Source organism: Zosterops lateralis, assembly GCF_965231275.1.
Source record: "Zosterops lateralis genome assembly, chromosome: 14".
Taxonomy (NCBI): domain Eukaryota; kingdom Metazoa; phylum Chordata; class Aves; order Passeriformes; family Zosteropidae; genus Zosterops; species Zosterops lateralis.
Window position 1 is genome coordinate 12479795 of NC_139774.1, and position 24212 is coordinate 12504006.

Genomic DNA, 24212 nt, shown 5'->3' on the forward strand with positions numbered 1-24212 from the left:
CCATGCTGGGTGTGTGGCTATGTTGAACTGCACTGTGTCCTCACCCCTTTGCCTGGTCTCTAGGACAGATTTCATACAGCTGGGACAGGCAGGAAAATCCCCAAGGCTCAGTGAGGGATCTGCCCAAGGAAGACACAGGGTGAGGGAGGAAATCCAGCACAGCCACTGCCCAGGTGATCCCCATGTGGTCAGTGGGATCTCAGAGCTTGGAGCAATGCACAGGCAGGAAAACAGGGATCTGGGCAGCCCAAAGGCAGCAAGGCACCACTGCCACAGCCTGTCCAGGGGGAAAACACACTGTAATCTCTGGCAGAGGGAAAAATAATGTAAAATTTCTGCTCAGAAATGTAAATGTCACTGGTAAAATGCAAGTGTCCACTTGGGGGTGGCAAAGCATTTCAGCTGTGTCTTGAGGGAGCAGGAATGGCCTTTTCTCTGCAGGCCTTGTGTGTGTGGCTCTTCCCCTCTCCAAGACTGTTTCTTGTTTCTCAAGACTGCAGGTGGTAAAAAGGGTCTGAGAATATTCCCCTTATGCACCATGAAAAGGGACTCTCCAGCTGCCATGAGGCTCCCACCTCAGACTCCCACAGTAAGAATCAATCAGAAAACTTTGGGGCAAAAAAAGAGAGAGACCGTGGTAACCAGGAGTACAGTCCCTTCCTCCTTGGTAGAAAATGTCATCTGGATCTCCAGTGACCAGAATGGAAAACTCTTTGTGCACATAGTGCATCTTTCAGGGACTAATGTTCTTATTTGCTGTGATAACTCTGTGTTCTGTGTAAGTGACTGCCAGTCCCCTGGTGACACTCATGGGATGAATCCCTGTGGCAGTGCGTGCCAAGCCTGAGCCCAGCATGGGGACTAAACCCAGCCCTGAGTCAGGATGCACACGGGAGGCATTTCCCTGAAACACAATGAACAGGCTTTGAAACGTGTGAGACAGAGCTTTACAAAATTCTTTGCCATATAATGGACCCTGCCTGAACTCCCCTGGCAAAATTCTATAGGGTCCTGTCCTTGCAGTCAGCAGAGCCCAGGAATTTGTCAGCTCAGATATGAGTGTGCTGCCTTCAGGATCTGTTTGCTCTCCTGGAATGCAGGAAAGTTTTTCAGCCCTGGTATTGTGCTTCATGGCAAAATCTGAATTTAGTAGATGCAGTATCACTGCAAAACTCCCCTTTTTATTGCCCTTGTATTAGGTTTGTCCTAATTCCCTCTGTTGTGTGTGCTGTCCAGGCTCCTCCCTGGTGATTGCTAATCCGTGTAGATCTCTGACTTCTGCAATCCACCTGGTACAGGAGGAGTGAAGTCTGCTGAAGCACAACCACAGGCCTTCACTGGTGGAGACAACACATACATATCTGAAGCTGAAGTAATGATGAGAAGCTCAGAAAGCAAAAGTTTGCTTTATATTTATTTCACAATTGTTGGCTCCCTAGTTCTTCTGGCCCAGAAACAGCTGTTGCTGGTAGCTGGTGTTTCTCAGCCCAGCTCTGAGCTGCTCTCACTCTTGTCTGTTTGCTAATGGTGACAGGACAGGTTTGCAGCAGCCACACCTCGGGCAGGTTGCAGCAGAGGGAAGTGGGACTGGCTGACCTAAAGCTACAAGTGGGTAGACAAGGCTTATGCAGAAAGTTGTCCTGTTTCAAAATAAGGAAAAAACTGATATTTCTGTTGCTGCACAAGAAGCTATTTGGTAAGACTTGGCTAAGCTGATTCTCTCTCCCGTGCTTGCAGCACTGGGAGTGTCTCTCACCTTTTAAAGAAGCTCTTTGCTGGCACAAAGTGAACAAACTTAGATTTTCAGCCCTCCCATTAGCTTGGGGGTAATACAGTGCTTCCTTAACACGTCCTAAATACAGTCTCCTCCTTCATTCCTTCAGTGGGACACCCCCTGAGCAATTCGTGCTGAAACCAGTCTTTTAGGAAGTTTTCTTCTGCTATAGTTTCTTAATGCAATTTTCTTAACCATCTCTTTCACCTGGATGACAGCACAGAAAGTCACAGCCCCGTGGAGAGCTGAGAGCTGCTGACAGATGTCCTCTGTGTGCCAGGGACACTCGTGTTTTCAGCAGAGTCCATGAGATTGTGATCCTTCAGCACAAACATGCTCTTCTGGGAGGAAATCTTGCACTTGGGGTGTTGAGGGGCACAGTGCTTGCAGCAGGGAGAAATCACACTGAGGAAAGCCATCCTGAAGCGCTGGGACAGCAGGTTGTAAATGATGGGGTTTGTGGCAGAGCTCAGGTAGAAGAAAACACCTGGGAGAACAAGGTGGGGAGGAAGAGAGAGATATTCATTTGTCTGTGAAAACATCTCAGAAGAGGAAAATCTCTTTATTGCCTATACAGCTGCAACAAGGATGGAAAGCTGGAGACAGCAGTAGTGGAGCTCTGCTGCCTTCCTGGCACAGGGACAGGGATCTCTCACCAAGGTTAGCTCAGCTTTCACTGCACTGAAAGTGGGAGAGAATGTGAATTGGAGCTCAGCCTCTCCAGCTGTTCAGGAACCAGCTCTCTCTTGAGCTCCCCTGACCTGCCTCCAGCACTGCCCTCATCCGCACAGCAGGATTTGCACAGCTGGTGCCCCATCAAAGCTGTCAGAGGAAAACTTCCAGCCAAGGGAAGCTAATTTCCTACAACTCACCAGGACAATGGCACAAGATTGGATTTGTCTGAGCTGCCTAATGGCCACATTCAATGTTTTCCCATGGCAGATTGAAAATAAGATTCCTCTTTGAAAAGGCTTCATTTTGAGGCCATAAACATTTGGTTTCATCACCCAGTGCTGAGCAGTATGTAAGGCTCTTGCATTTGATAAGGTTTCTTATTTGCCCCAGAGTGCCTGTGGAGGATGCTGCCTGCTGCTGTGTACTGAATGACAGCAGCCTTTACTTCTGAACATTCCTAAGGATGAAAATCAGCTAGTAAGGATACATGATATCCTTCTTTTTTTCTTTTACTCTTTGTGAATATTCAGACACTGAATTTGACAACATCTCAAAGCTGCAGAAGCCTGCCTGCAGTTTTTATTCAGGCACCATCACTGCTCACCAAACCTCAAGAAGGTTTTCCACACAAGTCTCATGTCCTCTACAAAATGAATGACTACACATTCCAAGTAAAACCACTCACAAATACTTTTTTTTTTTTTTTTTTTTTTTTTTTTTTTTTTTTTTTTTTTTTTTGCCAGTCCCTGTGCAAGTGGAATAAGAAAGTTTTACCTGACACCACATGAATTAAGTTGAAGGTATTGGCCAAAGGCTCAGTCCATTCCACCACAAAGCTGAAGAAAAGTCGGTCTATATGGAATGGAGCCCAGCAGATGGCAAAAACTATCACAAGGACGACTGGTGTGGAGAAAGGGGAGAAGAAAAACAGGTCAGAAGTGGGAGGATATGGTTCCCCAGCCTGCACAGGGCACAGAGTTCATAAAGCTGGATGGGAGACTTAATATATAAATTATATTCACGATTTCAAAAATGTTGCCATCCTTCCTGTCTTACCATTGCCAACTAAAAGAAAAATCTTTCCATTAATTTCTGTATTGGGTAACCCAATGCATGAACACAGAGTGTCATTCAAGCAGAGCAGGAAACAGCCAGGCAGAGTTGGGGTATTTATGGAGGCCAAACCCATTCCAGGCTCAGAAAACCAGGTTGGCTCCAAAGTACAGTTTGGTGTAATGCAAAACAGATGTACATTCTCTAAAAATGTACAAGACAGACTATCTGCACCCTGAAAAAAAAGGGGATCTTCCCTGGAGGACTGCAAGAGCTAGTTTAGACTGAAGGATGTTGGAGAATTGCCATGAAGGCATCTGCCATGAAGTTCTGCTCAATCTCCTCTTGTGCTGGGGAGGAAAATTTGCTTTCTGGGTCTTTTGGTAGTTACGCCTGTTGCTTCACTCCTGCAAGTCCAGATAAAACAACAATAAGCCTTTTTTTTTTACTATGACAGCTCCTCATCTCATAACTCATATCAAATAAACCTTCAATACCATGAACAAAGAACCATCAATTACCCTCCAGGATCTGCGCGTGGTAAATAAACCACAGAAGGATTCACTACTTACACAACATTTTGGTGACAGATTTCCTGGATGGCCTCTGAACATTCACAGCCATTTCCTCCACTTCCAAAGATTCATCTCCTTTCAACTGGGAAAAGGAGGGAAACCAAAGCACAGCTTAGACAAGAGACCACATCCCTACCAGACACAGAGTGCTTGATATTTTGATACTTGTAGTTTGAGAAAAGCAAAATTTGGGGCCACTTGAGACTTACTGAAAAATAAATAAATCTGCATTTAAATTTCTATTTTTGTGTCAAAAAATATGGAAGCTTTAGGTTCAAAACAATCTGCAGATTTTATGCATCTGAACCTGCATATTTACAGCAAATTTGTATTTCACTTCCCCATTTACCTTTTCTTAATGAGTCAACATTTGGTTCACAGTTTATGTTCCATTCCAGAAGTATTTTGCTAGGCATTATTTTCTCTTCTAGCAAAATGTCGTTCATTTGTTTATTTTCCTAAAATTGTTCCCCACAATTAAGCACAACCCAATGATCCAAAAAACACCCAGAGAGGCCTCGATACAGCACAGCTGTAATCATTGGAAAAAATCCTGTAGAATTCAAGGGAATTTGTTTCATGTCCTGAGTGTTGGGTGCAGTTGATATTCAACCCATCTAATGAACAAACCCCAGAAATTCAGCCTTGCAGATGGGCAGGGTGCATGATACACACAGATTTAGGCACACACTGCTCAGGCACAACAAGGAGAGGTTTTTCTCCAGTAGTTTTTTCTGGACTTCAAGAAAAATGGGCATAAAGAGCAATAACCTGATAACCCTGGAATCTGTCCCTAGTATGTTTATGATGAGAAGACTAGGGGTTTGGTGATGAAAAGATCAGGTTAACGTAAACAGGACAATTGATTTGAACACTAAGGAAATCATATCTGGAAAGTCCAAAACTGGTCCCAGCTTCCTGTAATAGGAACTCCTGGTTAGTCAACAGCTTTATCTGTTTTCAAGAAAGAAACTGGAACCAAAATTTAATTGTACATGAGATGATATCAGGAATGAGGGAAAAGATAGAAATCACTCTGGATTTGCAAAAACCTTGTGAAGACATGCTAGTTGTGCATTAGCTTTTGCCCTTTACCCCGTGACTTTGCTTTCTGATTTCAGATTAATAATACTTTTCTGTAAGGATGATGAAATGAGCCCTTCCTTCAATGTTCTCTTTATTCTATTTATAAAAGAAAAAACATGTAAATGGAATTATAGTCAATTACAGTGCAATTCAACCTCTCATATTTTACATTACTTCCCTTGTAACTTTTAGTCATAGCCACAGTTGCTTAAGGAAAAGACTCAGTTGATTTGTAACACATCTACTGATAAATGATCAGATTTATTAAAACCCCTGGATTCCCTTCAGTGGTTTTCAGCCTCAGCAGTAATCTATTCCAAGCATATTCCAAAGCCTCAGAGAGTACAGTGTGCTGATGCTGTAATAAACCAGACATATGTATTGTTATTTTTCCCCCCTTCCTCCTGTCATTTTGATGATGCTGTAAGGCTCCTCTTTAGCCTCAAATGATGAAGGTGTAACAGGTAAGAACAACTCAGCAGCTGTAATTTAACAAAACAATAAAACATTACAAACAGAGAGGGAAAAAATGAATAAATGAGTCCAAGGCAAAGGTTGTAACCTGAATTAATGCCAATGGTTTGAGAGGGGCAGAACCTCAGCCAAGGTACTGGTTACTTTTACATTACTGTGATGTATGAGGCTGTGTAGGTTTGAGATTTTCCCTTTCACTGCAAGAGAATTAAAAGTGACTGGAGCAAGAAGCTGAAAATTGGATTTTCCCCACAGATCTTTATTAGTACAGCATTTCACCCCAGAAATCAAAAGGCTGAGTGAAATTAGGGTCTCACCTGTCCCCAGACAAACAGAGTGAGGCCACTCTGCAAAAGGACTGTTTTCTGTAATCTACAAAAGCAGAACTATTTTCTGTAAACTCCTTGGCCTGTCTGACACTAGAGGTGATCAAAGTTTCTCTCCAGCTGATGTAAAAATTGATATTTAAACCTCACAAGGCTTCTGCTAAAGATTGCAGTCCTGCCTGTTTCAGAGGTTTGGCTGGAGCAGTTGCTGCTGAGCTGCAGCCTTGGTGTGCCCTTAGCTCACCGCCATGGAGACAAGAACCAGCATCTGGGACAGAGACTGCTGAACAACCTCCATGGAAAGGGACAGACTCTGGAAGAGCTGTGGTGGGGTCTGCAGAAATTAGCCAAAGGCAGTCACCATCCACAGATGATTCTGGGCATTTAAAAGCTGGGAATTTTGGAGGAGAAATAGATTTTGATGTTAGAATCTGAACCAGAGTGCATTGGCAAGAATAAGTTGTCTTGCTTCAAAGGCAGCTAAAGTAAAATTGCCACTATGTCCAAATTGTTGTTGTTGTTGTTGTTATTATTATTATTATATTGCTTCTGTTGTTGTTATTATTATTGTTGTTATTATTATTATTGCCAGTTGCTGAGGGGATGAGACACTAAGAGAAGAGTTGGAACCTTGGGAGAAGAACCATCCAGCCTATGCCATCAGAAACCCTTGTTAAATAGAATATGACTTTTAGACAAGCAGTGATCAGCACCTATGCCTGTGTCCTTTTAGGAATCAGTTTGAAAGGAATGGGCAGGGACCTTGCACTGAATCCTGCTGCAGTGCAGACTTCTCCCCAAGCAATCCCATCCCATCTCAACCAGTGCCCCAGGGATGAACTTCCACAAGCAGCTACTGCCCAATGTTCTCATCTTCTCCCTCCTCTCCTCTCCCTGCTCAGATTTTTGGCTCTGGGTTGCAATCAGTAGCTCAACAGCTGAACTGGGCTTGAAGAGCCTGGATGAATCAGGGATTTATCCTAAAGGTATCTATGATGGGAACCCCATGGAAGAGGCAGCAGGAAGCTTCCACAATCAAGCCTAATGAGTTTACAGTGCAATGATCAGTGTCCTCTTCTTTGCACTGGTGCTGGAATGATCAATTGACCATAACATTGCAATATTAAACCACCAAGCCTTAAAATTATACAAGTAGATAGTGAGGTAATCAAGCATTTCCCAGTGAAAAAGATGAATGTATTTTTACATTTTTCAAGGAATTAAATTATAAATTAACTCAGGTACCCTGTGACCCATGTTTGCTGCCTTCTCACAGCTGCTTGGCAGGTCATCTGTCCCCACCTGTATTGCATCCTGAGACTGTCCAGCACTGGCAGAGCTTGAGGGAGAAACTGGTGAGGAAATGCTCTTTCTACAAAGCCTGGATGTGAAAAGGTTATGTCTCTGTTTGCTGAATTTGAGCTGTTGTACAGTCTTTGGATCAACCCTCAGCTTTTCCACTACATTCTGTGATTGATACATGGCACTCAGGAAACTGCAGGGTGTTGCTAAAGCCTCACAGTTTTCCTCCTCTGTGAGTAGATAGAAAGTGTCTCCTCTTGGAAAATTATATATATATACATATATATATATATATATACACACACACACATCATTCTCCTATCACTTCTGTTGAAGAAATTAAATCATCTTGCCCAGTGCAGCTTGGAGATAATGCAGATCTAGCCAGGATGGATCCTGTTAAAATTTGGAAGTCTGAGCTGGATATACAGAAAAACAGAGGCACAAACAGTGAACATTATTGTCTTTAGGAAAGACATCCTGAACAAATGTATGAATTTGCAGAAGTCCTGGGATCTCAGCCCTCATCTGGTACTGAGCTTCTCTTCTGGATGGGGTATAGGAATATCTGCTGCTGCAAACAGAAGTTATTGCAACCTAGCCTCAAGTCTTCCTTTTATAAATTCAGGGATTTCTCTTTTTCTTTTTGTAAAAACTCTATTTTCATCACCTTTCGCTCCCTTCAGGTCTTATTTTGCAAAATATTCATTGAAACTATGTCAAGACCCCTCAAAAGCCTCCAGAGATTGAGGAGAGTTTAACCCATTCATTGCCTCGAGGATCTGCTCTGTGCTGTGGATTTCTGACAGATTATCAATGTTTTTTTCCTGGGTAAGTAAAAATTTCTTCTGTATAGTTTTAGATAACAATAAATATCAACCATCACGACAAAATGATATATACAACATCAGAGATTTGGTTGAGTTTCTTGCATATTATTTAATAAGTTAATTTTTCTCCATTTCTTACTATGGGAACAGACACATCTTTGTAAACTTTAACTTACATTCAGTGTGATAAAATGGGATTTATATTGTCTAAATATCTGTAACTTATGAGAAGAAAACAGTCAAGTCACTGTGATTAGCAGTGCTTTTCAGTGTTGTGCTACATCGTTTTATAACTGTGATCCTGATTCACACATTTACATGATGGAGACTTGTCAAAAGTAGTCTCAGTGTCTGATGAGAGAACGAATATAAGCTGTAAGGTAGCCTGGTGAAACAAGGCTGTAGTTATATGAAGAAATGATTGCTGAATTTGCTAGCTGCAGCAATAAGGTAACATTTCAGTTTATGAGCTTTGTGAGTTTTAACAAGTAAATATTACCACCAGCTCCAGGGAAGGAAAAGAAGAAAGTAATGCAATGGAAATTCTACAGTCACAAGAAAAGGGAAAACAAATAGTACGCAAGATTCAATCACTAGCCAACTTCTTTTTATTCTTTTCACATTTTCCTTTTGGTCCATTTCTTTCTAGTCCCTACTGCAAAGGTGTAAATCTCTGAGAGGCTGGAATCAATCTACAGACTTGGGTGGGTGTTTCATTAGCATTCAGATGTGAGCAGCAGTGATAGTAGGTTTTTATAAGAAGATTGGGGTAAATTATTCCCCAACATAGCTATATTAATTTCAGAACAGGACTGCACCAGAGAAGAAGTTGGATCTACTATTTTCAGAGGTTTGAGAAACACTTTTGCTGTTCTGGGAGGAAAACAAGGGCAACAAAAAGTCGCAAAACTCACTCAAAAGCCACATATAGACACAAGCACACAAGAATGAGCCAAGGAAACACTGAGCACAGCCAGAGCAGGACTTACTCTTAGCCCCATCAGATAGTACAGCACACTTATCACCCCCATGGGCAGCACATAGAAGAGCAAAGAGGTGATCTGCACGATCCAGTTGTAGATCCACAGCGGCACCACCACGGCGCAGGTGGCGGAGCCGGGCACCATGGTGCCGTTGGGGAAGTGCTGCAGGGCGATGCCGTGGGTGCCCGTGTTGGGCAGGGAGAAGAGCACAGAGAGCAGCCAGAGGGCCAGGATGGTCCTGAGGGCTCGGCGGCGGGTGCTGGCCAGCTTGGCGCGGAAGGGGTGCCGGATGGCCACGTAGCGCTCCACGCTCAGCGTGGTGACGCTCAGCACCGAGGCCAGGCACACCGTCTCGAACAGGGCCGTCTTCAGGTAGCAGCCCGCGGGCCCCAGCAGGAAGGGGTAGTTGCTCCACATCTCATAGACCTCCAGGGGCATGCCGAAAAGCAGCACCAGCAGGTCCGACACCGCCAGGCTGAACAGGTAGTAGTTGGTCGGGGTCTTCATGCCGCGGTGCTTGAGGATGACCAGGCAAACCAAGAAGTTGCCCACCACCCCGACCAGGAAGATCACCGAGTACACCAAAGCCATGGGCAGGAACAGGTGGCTCCGTCTGGGCCCACACAGGAAGGTTAAATAATCCTCAGTGCTGTTTAAGTACCCCCTGAGACGTTCTTCGTGTAGAACAAGGTGGTTTAACCAGGAGAAATTACTGACCCAGGCCATGCTGGATGTGCTGAAAGGTTTCACAGCTGAGGTTCGTTATTCTTTCTGCTTCTCTGTGCAAGTTTGCTGACTTTTTGCAGAGAGAGGAGGAGTGGTGTGGCTGCCTAGCCAGCCCTGGATGCACAGAGCCACTGAGGATGTGAATGAGTGTGTTTGCCTGGCTCTGGGTAAGGTTTTGCTGCTCAACAGCTGTTCCCCTGCACGGAGCCCCTCAGCCAGAAAGCCCCTCCTTTCCCACATATTCATTGGCTCGCTAAGTGCGTTAGATTATAGAGTGCAAAAAGAGGTTCCAGCCACTTGCATCAGCTCCCGTGGCTGATGCACTCACAGAGTCACAAAAGTGGGATCTGAAATACCGGGTGCAAAACCAGCCCCAGGTTGTTTATGTCAGAGGATGGGAAAGCAGACCAGAAACACCCCCAAAATTCGGTTCAAAAAGCTTTTACAAAATGATAATGGTGCTACATCCAGTTATGAGCCACAAGCAAAACAAAATAAAAGATTCTGGCATGATTTTGATTTTCAAATCTCTGCTTTTTGAATCTCTGATTTTTATTTTCTGTTGTCCATGGCAGCAAGTATTTGAAGACAGAGTTTGATCAGTAGGAAGCCAGTTGGTTTCTGTAGCCATTTCTGTGGAATTATGATGTTTCAGGCTTTTTTTACACACTGCAATTGTTTTTCTCCAGAGATCTGACTAAAGATTTTAATTGCAATTCTTATTGACATCAAAATATTTTCTCACTTCCCAAGTATGCTGGAATTTGATCCTATATTCTTAGAGAGCCTTGTTTTGGGAATATTTCTGTACAGCATATTATTCCATATTCATTGCCTATGGGGCATAAACTTCTATAAACTCTTATTTCTTCGTGAATGACAGGCATTCTGCAAATACAGTTTCTGAGCCAAAAAATAAGTGTCTCCTGCAAGGATCATGACTGTGCCAAAATAGATAATTTAGCTCTCTATGAATTCTTGATTACTTCCCAAATTCCTCTAAAAAAAAAGTTTCCAAGTCAGTAGATACAATTTTCTGAGATTACGAAAACATTCAGCTGTTTGGAATTGAAGATATGCAAGGTCTGAGGGCTAATTTATGAGATTTTTGTCAGTTTGGTGTGTGATTTGTCTGCCCAGAACCTCTCATTAGCTCTCACTTTTGAGCACCTGCCCAGTCCCCTCCTTGAAGCCATGTAAACCTTTTACATCCCTGACATCCTTTGGCAAGGAGCTCCTTGGATCTGCTGTTTGTGTGTGTGTCTCTTTTCTCTGCTTGACCCTTTAGCTTGACCTCTCAAGAAAAAAAAAACATGACTGTTCCAATAAGCACAGACTGCCTTCAAAATAGCAGCAGTGCCCCAGGAACCAAGGGTTGGTCCCTTTGAGGCACATTCAATGTGTGGAGCCTGAGAATTACTGTGCAGTCACTTAAAATGTGAAAGGCATGGAAGGCACCACAACAACCATAACTAAAAGGCAGAAGCAAGTCTCTTGTGACGACTTTCAGACCTGCTGAAATTATCTCACACATGAACTGTCTGCATCAGAAGGACCCAACTCATTTAATTTTACCATTGCACAGAGGTAATTTGTTCAGCAGATCGAAAAGTTTTACTGGTTTATTGAATAGCAAATATGCCCTTTTGACCCATTGCTCCCTTCATTAAGGATTCATCTTATAGCTATTCTCTGCATTTTTACAATGTTGAATTTGATCTTGATCTGCTGCTGATGTAAGAGGTAGGAGCAGAGGAATCATTAGTTGAGTGCTTAGCTGACGCCAGGATTAACTCTTTCAGAGCACAGCAGAAGACAAGTATTTGAGAATTTGTGCAGGACTAAACATTTTCTGTACCTCCTCTTCACTTTCAATTTTGTTATTTTTGTTGCTATTGTTTGTTCATTTTGTTTAGTTTTGCTTATGCCTTTTGTCTTGTTTCCTTTTTTTCCCCCACATAATCTCTTAATACTTAATTTCTTTCAATTTCTCTTTTTTTCCTCCCCTAGTAGATTCCATCATTCCACACTGCAGCATACCTGAGGTGAGCAAACCCTTCTGAAGTAGCTGCCAAATTGGCTTCATTTTTCTTCTTGGACATTAACCTTTGTAAAGAAACTGAAGTGGAAGATTGAGTCTGTTCAGCTTGAACCCAGTCTTAGAGAAAAGAAAACCAGAAAGGATTGAGTTATTTACTAAAAAGCCCAAAAGGGCAGAAACACCCACTGTGGTCCCCGTGAGAGGAAATAATGGGCTTTACAAACACATCAGGTCACCTGAAAGTGTGGATGTGCTGACCCACCTGTGCTAGTTCCACTTGTTCTCAATCCTTTCTGATCCTGCTGAGTTTGGATACTGAAAACCTGTAAGAATAGAAGCAGAAAAAGCCAGATAACCCATGGACCAATGTTGCTATGACCACGATTGTATCGCAGATAGAGAGGACAAAGAGGGTGGAAAATATATTTCAGTTTATTTCTCAAAGCTTTATTTGTGTTCTATATCATATCTGTCCCAATAAGGATAGAAGAATGTATCCAACCAAAGACTTGCTCTGGCTCTATATGAATGGAAATATTTTATTTTTACAACGGAGACAGAAAATAAAAACAGATTTTCCTTATGAAAGTAATATTAAAGCATTTGGTATTTTCCATTATAAAGCAAACTTCATTGGTGCTTACTTTTATACACTCTAAGGAAGAGAGTGTGCTGCATGCTGGCCTTGGAATTCTGCAGCTTTATACAACAGCCATGTAATGAATGAAATGGTATATTTCCATTAATGTAGTGTAATATTGGCAACACTAACCCAGACAAGATTTTTTGGGACTGCACAAGAGTCACAGTGAGGCACTGACTGTGTCCTCATGCTGGTGAAGTCTCTTGTACCACATTTACATTGTGGAAGGTTTCTCTTTGCCAGTGTAACATGCAGCACATCTCTGGATTCTACTGTGAACAACAAAGTGCACACTTAAGGAGGGCTCAATTCAAGCACCTTCATGTTTGTCAAACCCTCGTAAGGACACCCATTAGCTACTTTATTTTAGTACCTGGTAAGTAATTGGCAAATGGGAAAATTGGGCACTCTAATCAGAAGAGGTAGGGACAGTGGAAGTTATCCAGAGTATAGAAAATGGATAAATGCTCCACTGGCCCCACTGGCAGAGCAGTGTACTTTGGACTATGAACCATTATGATGGACTCTTCTGAACATTTGTTTATCTCAGAGTGGAGACTTGCATTCATACAAAACAAACTATTTTTGGATATTTTTATCTATGTGTTGAGACAAGGAGGTTTCATGTCCAGCATCATATGCTCTGGTTGTGGATCTGGAAGTAACAGAACTGTGTGAATCCCCTGGTGTGCCACACTAATCAATTCTATTAGATTCTGTCAGTGCAATCCTGCACTGACACGTCCACTTGGCACCCAGACTGGAGCTGGCATCTCTCAGCAGACCTGCAGGGGATTTTGCTCAGTGTGTACAGGAAAATGCTGCACTTCTTACTGTGCACATACCCTCAGGAAGTCATTCTGCTTCACTGGAAAGGCTTGGAGAGGTCCTGGGTTTGCCAGAATTCTTGGCAAGAAAGTCCAATATTTTTTATCTTCAGCAGGTGAAGCTTGTTTTTTTCCCTGATTTCTAATTTCCTTTTGGAGACTGTTGTTACAGTGATTTCTCCCCTGCAATTTGAGGATACTGAAGGCAGGGCCAAAAGCCTTTAGAGATTCTGTGTGAGGGTGCTGCTCTCCAGCCTGTCTGAGCCTGTGTTCACTGCTCCTTTCATGGAGCTTTTCTGAGCTGCCCATGGGGCCACACAAAGTTCTGAATTGCAGATTCAAACTCCCTGTTTTAATCCTTGGAGAACTTGGCAGTACCAAGTGTTTCTGTCCCAGAGGAATGCGAAAAAGAGGATGAAAATATAAGAGGGTGCAGAGCTGGAAAGCAGAAATGTTAAGCTCTACTACACTAAAGACATTAACACAATTTCCTAGAAAAACATATCCCCATTCCCCTTATAAATTCCCGAGCTATAATTACAGATCATGGATTTGACTTGATTTTTTCTCCTTTGAAAGGCTTGTTTGAAATGTTCCTTACAGTAGCTGGAATGTGAATCCTTGTTCTCCTAAGTACCTTCATTATAAAATTCAACACTCCACCAAACACACAGGTACATTCTGTGCATTTTCTCCTCCTCAAGGCTGGAGGATGGACCTGCACTATAACAAAAGCTGGATCTGCAGTGGCCTTTCCATGCCTGGTTATAGGTAATTTTGCAATTACCTTGGCTCTTCATAGAGAGCTTTTCCATGGCTGTGCATGACATCTGAAGTCCCCAGGATATCAATCAACACACATAAGGAGTGGATTTCATGACTACAGTATAAAATACAAAGACGAGCCCCTCTTTGCCTGGAGCAGCTGGCAGCCTACACAGGCCACTTCAGGAGTGGAACACATTTTGACTAACTTTAGTCATTAAAACCAGCAAATTAGTCTTCACAGATTTTTCAGGTTCCTACTTTAGTCAATAATGGAGAAAGGAACCTCCAGCAGGGATTTCTCATAAGCAGAAGGTGAGATACATGACATGGAGTAGCTTAATTTTTCTCATTGTCTGCAGAGGGGAAATGGGTAATAACTTTAACAGCAGGTTTGTTAAACAGCTAAGATTAATTTAGACCTCAGTTTTATCCAGTCTTTTCCGTCCTCTTCCCATCAGATTTCATTTTTGAGAAGATGTTGAGGACAGCTGAAAACAGGGCCAGAGAGGCAGCCAGCAGGTTCAGGGTGAGGACAGTCCAGTGCTGAAAGTCACTCTCTCCTCCTCTCTTACCCAGTGGGTTGGTCCCTACTGACACATTTTCAACAATGGATTGCTTTGTTAGTATTGACTCCACAAATGACTGGGAATGATGTATTTCATTTTCAGAAAGTCTTTTGTGTGTTTGTGTCCGTGTATGTGCTCAGGCTTTGAAGAGGCAGTGGGTGACAGCTGAGGATGTGGTTCAGACTTGATATGCAGGGGAACAGCAAAAAGAGCTGAAAAAGAACCCTGCTACAGAAAATCTTGTGATACTGAGTGTGTCCATCATGCCAAAGGGACTTGGTTTGTGGGGGAAGAGGGAAGGATTGTCATGAGAGAAAATGGGGGAAGTCACACGCAGGGTGCAGGATGAGTCAGGTTGTCTGAGTCAGGAGTGACCTGGTACTACAGGACTCAGATCTATGTGGGAAGAATCAGATGATTCAGCACCTCTCTGGGGCTCTCTGCACCCATCCCAGTATCAACACTCCCATCATCTCTTCCTCTCCTCGTGCTGGATGTTTCTCAGGAGAGCTCGACTCACTTGGTTGTCTGACCCAAAAGTGACTTAACTCCCCTGACTTAGCAGAGATATTTTTCAGCTCAAATCTATTTGGGTTCTGTTCCACACTTGGGGTTTGGGCAAGGATTTTCCTCCAATGGAAAAAAGCCATCCATATCCAAGACCCTGCATGGTGCCTGGATATATGATAGACAAACACACTGAGGAGACAGAAGGAACACAGTGACAATCCTAACGTACTCAAAGAAAGGCAGTGATGTATTGTGCTACTGGAGGTGGTAGACAGTCAGGAATTTGTTACAGAACAATGAATCCATCAATGAAAATGACAAATGGGCCACATGGAATTTACAAGCACATATAGATATAAATCTAATACTAAGAGAAATATTAAGAGAGTATCTTTTCTGATCATTTCCCTCTTTAAGGGCTGGTGGAGATAGCCTGGCTATAAGAAAGACAAAGATAAAAAAAGTTTTGTTCCTATTGGAATACTATATACACTTTCCCACAGAAATGTAATGATGTGTTAATTTGAATTCTATGAAACATTAAACATTTTGTTCAGAGCTGCTTACTAATACTAACACTAATACCAATACTATCACAATTTAAGAAAGTGGAAACTAGAGAGCACTTTTTCCTCTTGGAATTTCAGAAAAGGCTTGTTTAAATTACCTATGCATGTTTAAATTTTGTGTCTTCCCTAAAAGAATAATTCTACTGACACTTTGGCAAAAACACTTGTCAAGTTTCCATTCCCTCCTGCCTCAGCTACTCTTCAGGTTGCTTTTTAAGTTGTATTACAGTGATCACTTGTCTTTGTGTCACATTGAGAATCAATATTATTTGACTTGGAATTGAAGAAACCATTTTTATGAAGAAGGATGTGCATTAATTTAGAACATTATTATGCTGACAGATGATGATTTCTTCCTGCTCTTTTCCACATTAAACTATCCCCAGGAGTCATATCTTGGTTAAGTTATTTGCAGCGAGGGATGGTAATGTTCTTTTGAATGTCTCCTGCTACAAGGTTAGAGAGAGAAAGAAAACTCTAGACACAACAGTGATGCAAAAATATGAGCCACAGGCATAATTTACCATAGTTTTCAAATAACCTAATGGGCTTTACACATGGAAAGCAAACTGGATCAACTTATTAAAAAGCTTTTTTCAAATTGTGCTGGACACCACAAAAACATTTTTGTGCTTTACCACCCACTCAGCAGTGAGATGACCTCAGGCAAAACTGCAAAATAAGGTAAATTATTCCATCTATGGAATATATCAGAGCTGACGAACAGAACCAGGAGCAGTCCCCATGCAGGAGAACAGCTCTCCCTACAGGACTGGGGATGGGGTTTGATGGCCTCAGTATCCCTTTGACCTGTGATTTGGGATTCAGTGACTTTATTAGGACAGGTCTTCTCCACCAGGATTTAGATCAATCTGCCAGTTGGAGTTTGGAGCCTTATTCCCCTCACTGAAACAAGTGTGAGTCTCAGGAGCTTCCCACAAAAACCCTGCAAACAGACAAGGGCATGAAGCTGTGCCCTCAGACAAGGGGATGAAGGCTGTGCCCTCTTCATTTCAGATGCAGAACAATGCAGTTGGAACATTTGCAATCAGACAAATGGTAGGACAAGGAGAAATGGCTTCAAACTGAAAGAGAGAAGGTTTAGATTAGATATCAGGAAGAAATTCCTTACTGTGAGGGTGGTGAGTCACTGGCACTGTGAGGTTGAGAATCTCTGGCTGCCTCATCCCTGGAAGTGTCCAAGACCAGGCTGGAGAGGGCTTGGAGGAACCTGGGACAGTGGAAGGAGATGATGAACCCAAGCTTTTCTATGATCAATGATTTTCTTAGGTGCACTAAGGCCACAGCTGCTGCAGTGCATCTCTCCTTATTCTTCCCCAATGCTGGTTTAACTGCAGATGTACAAATTTGCCTTGGTCCTCCTCCCTTTACTGGGACACCAGCTCAGCATCCAGACTGTCAGATGTCTCACCTGATAAAGGTGACAGGACTCCTTCACTATCTGCAAATTTCAAATTCTGATCAGCAATCAGATCTGAGCTGACCCAGAACTCCATTGATCTGCTGTGATTGTCCTAAATGCTAAACACATCTTGTATTGACCAACATCTGCTGTATTCTGCTGTACCTTTAATGAAACAAATTTCTGGACCAGACAGAAATGACTCAAATCTGAATCAAGTTGTCGTCCTCTCAATACAGGAAGTTGTATTTAAACGAGTAGTGACGTAAACTCAAATGGTATCCGAAACAGATTAGGTTAAGGAAAGCAGAACTAGACAGTCTGATGTTTTATTTTTCAATTCTATTTAGAGATCAATGGCTAAAGATTAATGCTGCTTGAAACAAGAACAGCTTAATGATGGTTGGTGGGACAAAGAAAGGGAATAAAATGGAGAAGAGCTAACAGCCTTGAAACAATAACCTGGTAGGAAGATAAACAGAAAAAACACTGAGGATTAGAAGTGAAAAAAGGACAAAATGGATTTTAGATATGAAAATTAATAGAATATACCAAGTGAAAAAGATGCAGAGAGAAGAGAGGGAGGGAGGGAGGGAGGGAGGGAGGGAGGAAGGAAGGAAGGAAGGAAGGAAGGAAGGAAGGAAGGAAGGAAGGAAGGAAGGAAGGAAGGAAGGAAGGAAGGAAGGAAGGAAGGAAGGAAGGAAGGAAGGAAGTGACCTGAACAGAAATAGGATCACAGGATAACAGGCTAATGAAGCCTGGGAGGGACCTCTAGAAGTCTTCACTCCACTCTCCTGCTCAGATCAGGGTCTGCTCTAGAGTCAGACCATGGGGTGACCTCCCAGGTGCTGCAGAGGCTGCTCTGAGTCCCTTGAAGCCTTTCCTTTCCCAGTGGAAAACAGAGCAGCTCTCTCAGCATCCCTTCAAGGGCAGGAGCTCCATACCTAAACACCTTGTTGAGATCTCCTAAACTTGCTCCAGTTTGTCATTCCCAGTTCTGGGGAGCCAGGATTGGATGAGTATTCCAGTTATGAGCCCGTGAATGCTGATCTGGGTGGGATGAACTCCTCCCTCAGTCTGCAGGCTCACAGCTGGATCTTGCCCAGATTGAGATCTACCAACACCCCCAGGTCCTGCCCAGCAGAGCTGCTCCCATCCAGCTTTGCTCTGGTGTGCACTTGCCCTTCCCAGCACTCCTCTGAGTGGAAGCTCCTACCTCTAAAATTTAAGGAATGGCCCTTCAGCATTGCTATTTCCAAGACAACGCTGTGAATAAACCTGATTAACTCCACACTGTTATTCATTATTCTCTCTTCTGCTTCCATATCACTCAATCATCCCAGAAGTGAAAAGGAGCAGTATCCACAGACTGGATTTATGAGGTGTCTGGTAGCCAAAATCTCTCTGGTAGTAATGAGATTTTGAATCTTAAAGGCTGTTCAGAGCTTTGGTGCCCAGGCTTATGTTACCAGAAACAGAAGAGAAATATTGTAAAACAATTTCTTCCAGAATTAAGACCGTCTTGCTTAAATATCTACCTTGCCATTTTCCTGGAAGATTTAATGGATGATGAGCTGGTACTGGATAGTCTGCTAGCACTAATTAAAAAAAAAAAAAATTAGGGTTTTGGATTTTTTTTTTCTCAAGGCAAAAAAAGTGTTCCAGAGCTAGAACAAAGCTGCTCACTCCAAACCTTGTTGATTGCCTTTGAACTGCCCTTACCTTGTTGATCTGTAAGTCTCCCAAAACTTCTGGGTGTCCCACAGCTGCCAAACCCTCCAGCGTCACTGTGGTTTCCCCTCCTTTCAAGAAGGAGGATCCTTCTTTTGGCTTCCTTTCTTTTGACTGACAATCACCTGAGTCTTGCACAGCACACAGATAAACTGAAGTGATTTAACAGCAAACAGAACTGAAAGGGAAGAGATGCAGGTAGTTCTTTGTGTGGCTTTTGTATTTACTATGAGTTTTATGGCGGCCTGAGAATATATGGAGAATATCTGCCCCCAAGCTTATGGACAACCAGTAAATTTCCTCATATTTGGGAAGACACAAATTTTGAAGGATATCTCATCATCAGACAGAAATAAAGAAGAGCCACTCTTAGCTTGGTGGAAAAATGTTCCATCTGCACATCTCTGGTCCATTTTGTGGAAAATTTATGAGACTTCTGATGGTGAGTGTGCAGCTCCCACCCTGGCTCTGAGCTGAACTGGTACTTTTCAGATGGAGTGTTCAGGCCATGATTTTGTCTCCAAAGATGTGAGACTCAAGAGCTGTGCACTTTGTCAGTGATTCTTTCAAAAGCAATCTACAGAGCAATGCAGATGGTGCTTCACAGGTTAAAAGGACTGTGCTTGGTGGGGAAAAAGCTCATTTTCCTGAGCATATCCACCCTTGCTTTGCTATAAAATTCCCATGTGATTATCAAGTGCTTTATAGATAACCCAGCCCTTCGAAGAAAGATGGTTCCTCCCTCCCAGAGAAATAAAGAGGAAGACTAAAGTTCTAAAAAAAATTATAATGATTTAACTTTGGGGCATTTCATCCCGTGCTGTACCAGCAACACATTGTAGGAAGTTCATGAGGCGTTTTTTGCTCCTTTCCAAATGAAGTGCTGTTTTTCCTTCCACCCTTTCTGGAGCATTATGTAGATTCTCCTCTAAGAGATGTTATGTCCTTTCTGACAACAATTACCATAATGTCAAGAGCCCTGGAGATCTTAAAAGCCCATTTGAGTCTGCTGCGATGATAATTTGAATATTTTTAAACTGCTCATGGATTTGGTACACATTAGCTTGAAGGCTTTTTCTTCAGACCTTATGTATATTGACCATGGAGTGGGTGCTTTTCCTATCTGCTCTTGGCATTTTAGAAGTACAGGACATGAAAAGGTTTCACATTGAAGAAAAAGTGTAAAAATAGCAAAATGTGTAGTTTCCATGTAGGAACAGCCAGGCTGCTGCAGGTGTATTCCTCTGTTGCAGCTAGACTTCTGAGATCTGAAGGCAACTTCAAGATGAAAACTGGGCCCAAAAGACAGGCTCAAAATTAAATATGCTCTTTAATCAAAAAACCCCTCTTTTGAATAGTTTTGGATTTAACTGCAAAGAGAGATTACCTTGAGTATGTTAAAATACGTGCTTTGCATTGTTCGGATAGAAAATGCCCAAATTTGGAACACAAACAACTGTCATGGAAGCATGTGAAAGCTGAAGGGCAGAATGAGAAGTCCCACATCCAAATCTGAAGAGCTGAACGGCCAAAGGCACTTTTCAAACCATGATATTATCTGACAGCACCTACATTAATGCTGGATCTTTATCCAGTTACCTGCCCAAAAAACCAAAAGAGTTTTTACTTTTCTGCTCTAATGTCAAAGTTTTGCGACTGTGCTCTAATCTCTGTTGGAACACTCGAGGCAAAGAAAGGAACAAACGTCCTCAAATGAACTTGCAATGTCACAAAATTGCTGTAAAGAGCCATTTGTCTATCCCATTCCTGATGGATTGGGGTCCCAAGGCTTGGAGGATGAGCTGTTTCCATTTGCAGCTTTAGCAGGAGTGGAATGAGTTGTCTGGCACTGCCCCTTTTTGGGTCAGTAGCATCAATCTAACACTCCAAGTGTCCACATTGCTGGTCAGGGTGTTACTAGAGGTTGTTGTAAGTCTGTGTGGATCTGGAGCAGCACGGGATCAGACACTGGGAGTATTTCATCCTTTCCTAATGCAATAAAGACATTTGCTTCAAAGTGCTTTGTCTTTCTTTGTTGTTCTCTTTCCAAACATTCCCTGCCATGTGGGGACTCTTCCTGCACATTTCACTGGCTGGGCCTGACCCTTGTGAATCCATCTCAAGTTTACAAATGGATGAATAGAGGCCAAAATAATGAAATTCTCGGTAGCAACAAATTCTCATTGCAACCTTGTGGTTAAACCAGCTTTCTTTTGGGAAATAATGTTTTGATGAAAGCCAGAAATTTTTGTGCCTCATGAGGAGTTACTGATTTTAATGAGATCACTCCCCTCCAGAAAATTTCTGAAAGTAAAAACTGATCTGCCTTGGATATTTCAAAATAAATATTTTAATATAAAACTATTGTTATGCCTTTTCATTTATGCTAGTTTGAGTATTTCTGTATTATTTCAGGTCTGTCATAAATATTACTCAATAGGTTTTGTTAGGTGTGTGTCAAGTTACACTGTGAAATAAAGCCAGAAATAGGCAACACTTACATGTTTTCTGACCTTTTCAATAAGTTTTAAGTACAGTTACTATTGAGTAGATATTGAACTGGAAAAGTACCATGAAACCTTTCAGAGTGTTTCTCATTTAATCAAGGAGAAAAGAGCAGTACTGAAAGCACTACAGAAGGAATAGCTGGTTTTGATAGTCTGGTGTTTACCTGGAACACTTTTTTAACACATAAAAAATTATATTATTTTATAAAAAGCCCTGGAATTTTAGTCTTTTTTTTTTTTTTTCCCACAGCAGCAGATTTCAGTATTTCAGTTATTCCTCCTGATTCAGAAAGAAAATATTCAAACTTTAGTGTTTCCAATAAACTCAAAATCCCAACAAACTCTAATAACCATCAATTTTCTGTCTCTTAGATTGGTTATGTGCATATTTGACATCTGAAATGTTCCACAGTCACCTTTGCAAATAGGATCTGGAGACCTCAGGTAGGCAGGACTATATTTACATACAGAGCAGACAAGCTTTTAAAGGGTGCATCATCAGACTTCTCATTTTCATGCCAAACAGACAAACTCAGAGGCAGCGCCTCACTTACACGCAGAGGAGAGGGCAGGAAAGGCAGGGCTCAGTTCAGAGAGAACCTATTAAATGCTAACAAGATAAATTCAGCACATTCTGGACTCCTCTATCTGTGCACTTTTATGTAAGTGTGCAAAGTCTTTTATAAAGCAAAGATATGAAAGTGCATGTGGGAGAGTTTTCTTTTTCCTGTAGTCTGTCCTAGCTCTAAACATAAAATAAGCCTTTAAATAAATGAAAATATAAAGATAACCTGCCCCCTATGGCAAACTGTATTAGTCTGTATTTTGAAAGACAGAAATATGAGTCATGCTTTCTGACAGTGCTTTAAAACTTTTGTATTATTCCAAAAAGGTCAAAGTTGGTGTTGTTTGAAAGAAAATCAGTGCTTCTTATTCTCTGTCTGCATTTCCATTGCATTTTTCAGTGTGCGAGGTGACACAAGATTTTGTGGGGATTTATCTGCGCAGATTTGGCTGAGCACAACTGATGGTTTCTAATGATTTTGGGAATAGCATTTTAAGCCGGTTTCTGCACAATATCTCCTCCTTGAGATTGAGGTCTTAAACCTCTTCAGTGCAGACAAAACAGCAATTCTCCCTTATGCTGCTTCAGTGCAGAAAAATATAAAAACCTTTCCCCCTAATGGAAATTTTTAGCTCAGTGGGATCCTGGCTGAAGGTTTTGAAATAATTTTGCAGTTTTTTATAGGTAGCATTCCAGAGTAGTGAGGGGAAGGGACACAGAATGTATTAGCCTTAATTATCCAATTAATTCAACTGCAATCCTTTTTCAGTAGGAAGCAAGCTGTCATCAGAAAATGTCAAGTTGTTGCACTCAAAACCTTTCCTGGGTGTTGCACTCAGAACCTTTCCTGGGAAGGCACTTGCTTTGAACACTTAGATCTGTTGATGTCAGGGTGGGTTTCTAAGAAGGACAAGTGAAAGACTTTGTCCCTTTCCAAGAAGTGCCAGGAACTGGGTGCTCTGGGAATGGACACTGTGTGACAGCAGGGTCAGCTCTCCATTCCTGCACGCCTCTTAAATTAAATCCAAAGTAGCCACAGGTCTGGCACTTAAATTCTTCCTGTGATGAGCAGATTTGGGCATTTGATGTGGAGCTGTCAGAGCCTGGCCTGGATTCACCATGAGGGAGCCCTTCCCCTTAGGCTGGTACTCATAAAGCTCTGGGTCTGCCCAGGATGACATTCCTGTGCAGCTTTTGTTTTATCTAAAGTCTGATCCTGAAGTGTTGATGTGGTTGAGGAGGTATTTCTTCTCAAGATCTGAAATTTATTTCAAGGGTAGCTGAGATTCAGGGAAATGCTGGTGAGGATACATTCCCACCAAGGATGAGCAGACACAGTAAACAGAGAGGGCTTTGAAATTTTTCCTAAGAATAAGCAAAAATTCTTTTCTTCCTTTCTTCTCCCTTATATGACAAACAAAGGACATTAATAATAACAAGAAAAACGTAAAAATTTCTGTGACTTTCCCCAGGCTGGAAAATGGGTCAGTAATTCAACTTCTGTAAGGATGGAGTGTTCGTGGCTCCCAGAGACCTCTTTGCCTCCCTACGTTGTGTTGTTTGTTTCCTTTGCACACTGAAAATGCCCTAAGGTATAAAAAGGAACTTTTAAAAACAGCATGTGTTTACCTAATGACGAAAATTGGATTGTTTAGAATACTTTTGAAATTATTAACGGATAGATAAAGATTATCTTCCAGCTGTTAGAGTGTTCAGAAGTAGTTCAGAAATACACCTTCAGCAATGAAACCCCTGCAGTTTGGAAAGGGAAAATGTAAACAGGTAGGAAGTTTAAAGCAAATAAAAGAGCAGTGGCATCTAATTTACATCTTATTTACACACAAACACACCAAAATATCACACATATTAGTTATTTTGCATCTTTAGGAAGATGTTCTAGTGATTTTACCTTGAAATTTACTTTAAGAAATGACCTATTGTACTAATACCTGATACTTATGTATTTTCAGCACAACTGCTTCCATTTTTAAAAACAATCATCATCTTAATGGCTTGAATGTAACAGGAACATAAAAGCCCAATTCATGAAAATAGACTTGCACTTTTATCAAGGTGCTTACGTCAAAGTCAGGCTCATATTTAAGACTCTCTTTGGACTAGATCTTTTCTGTGTATAGCTCAGGATGCAGATTTCTACAAGGAGTAAGAGAAGTCTAATAAGAGAAGCCCAGCAAAATGAGAGTGATAAGGAACCAAACTTTTGCAGATGAGACTGATTTTGCTTTACCTTTAAATGT

At 41.9% G+C, this 24212-nt stretch overlaps 1 protein-coding gene across 1 annotated transcript; it reads right to left on the reverse strand.

Annotated features, from left to right (window-relative positions):
- Positions 1–2001: 2001 nt before the first annotated feature.
- On the reverse strand, positions 2002–9804 carry NMUR2 (neuromedin U receptor 2; the record flags this gene model as incomplete). The annotated part of the gene is made up of 4 exons (XM_083872036.1): positions 2002–2261; positions 3224–3349; positions 4075–4159; positions 9085–9804. 4 exons carry the CDS (start codon positions 9802–9804, stop codon positions 2002–2004), a joined length of 1191 nt encoding a protein of 396 aa, XP_083728162.1.
- Positions 9805–24212: the final 14408 nt, after the last annotated feature.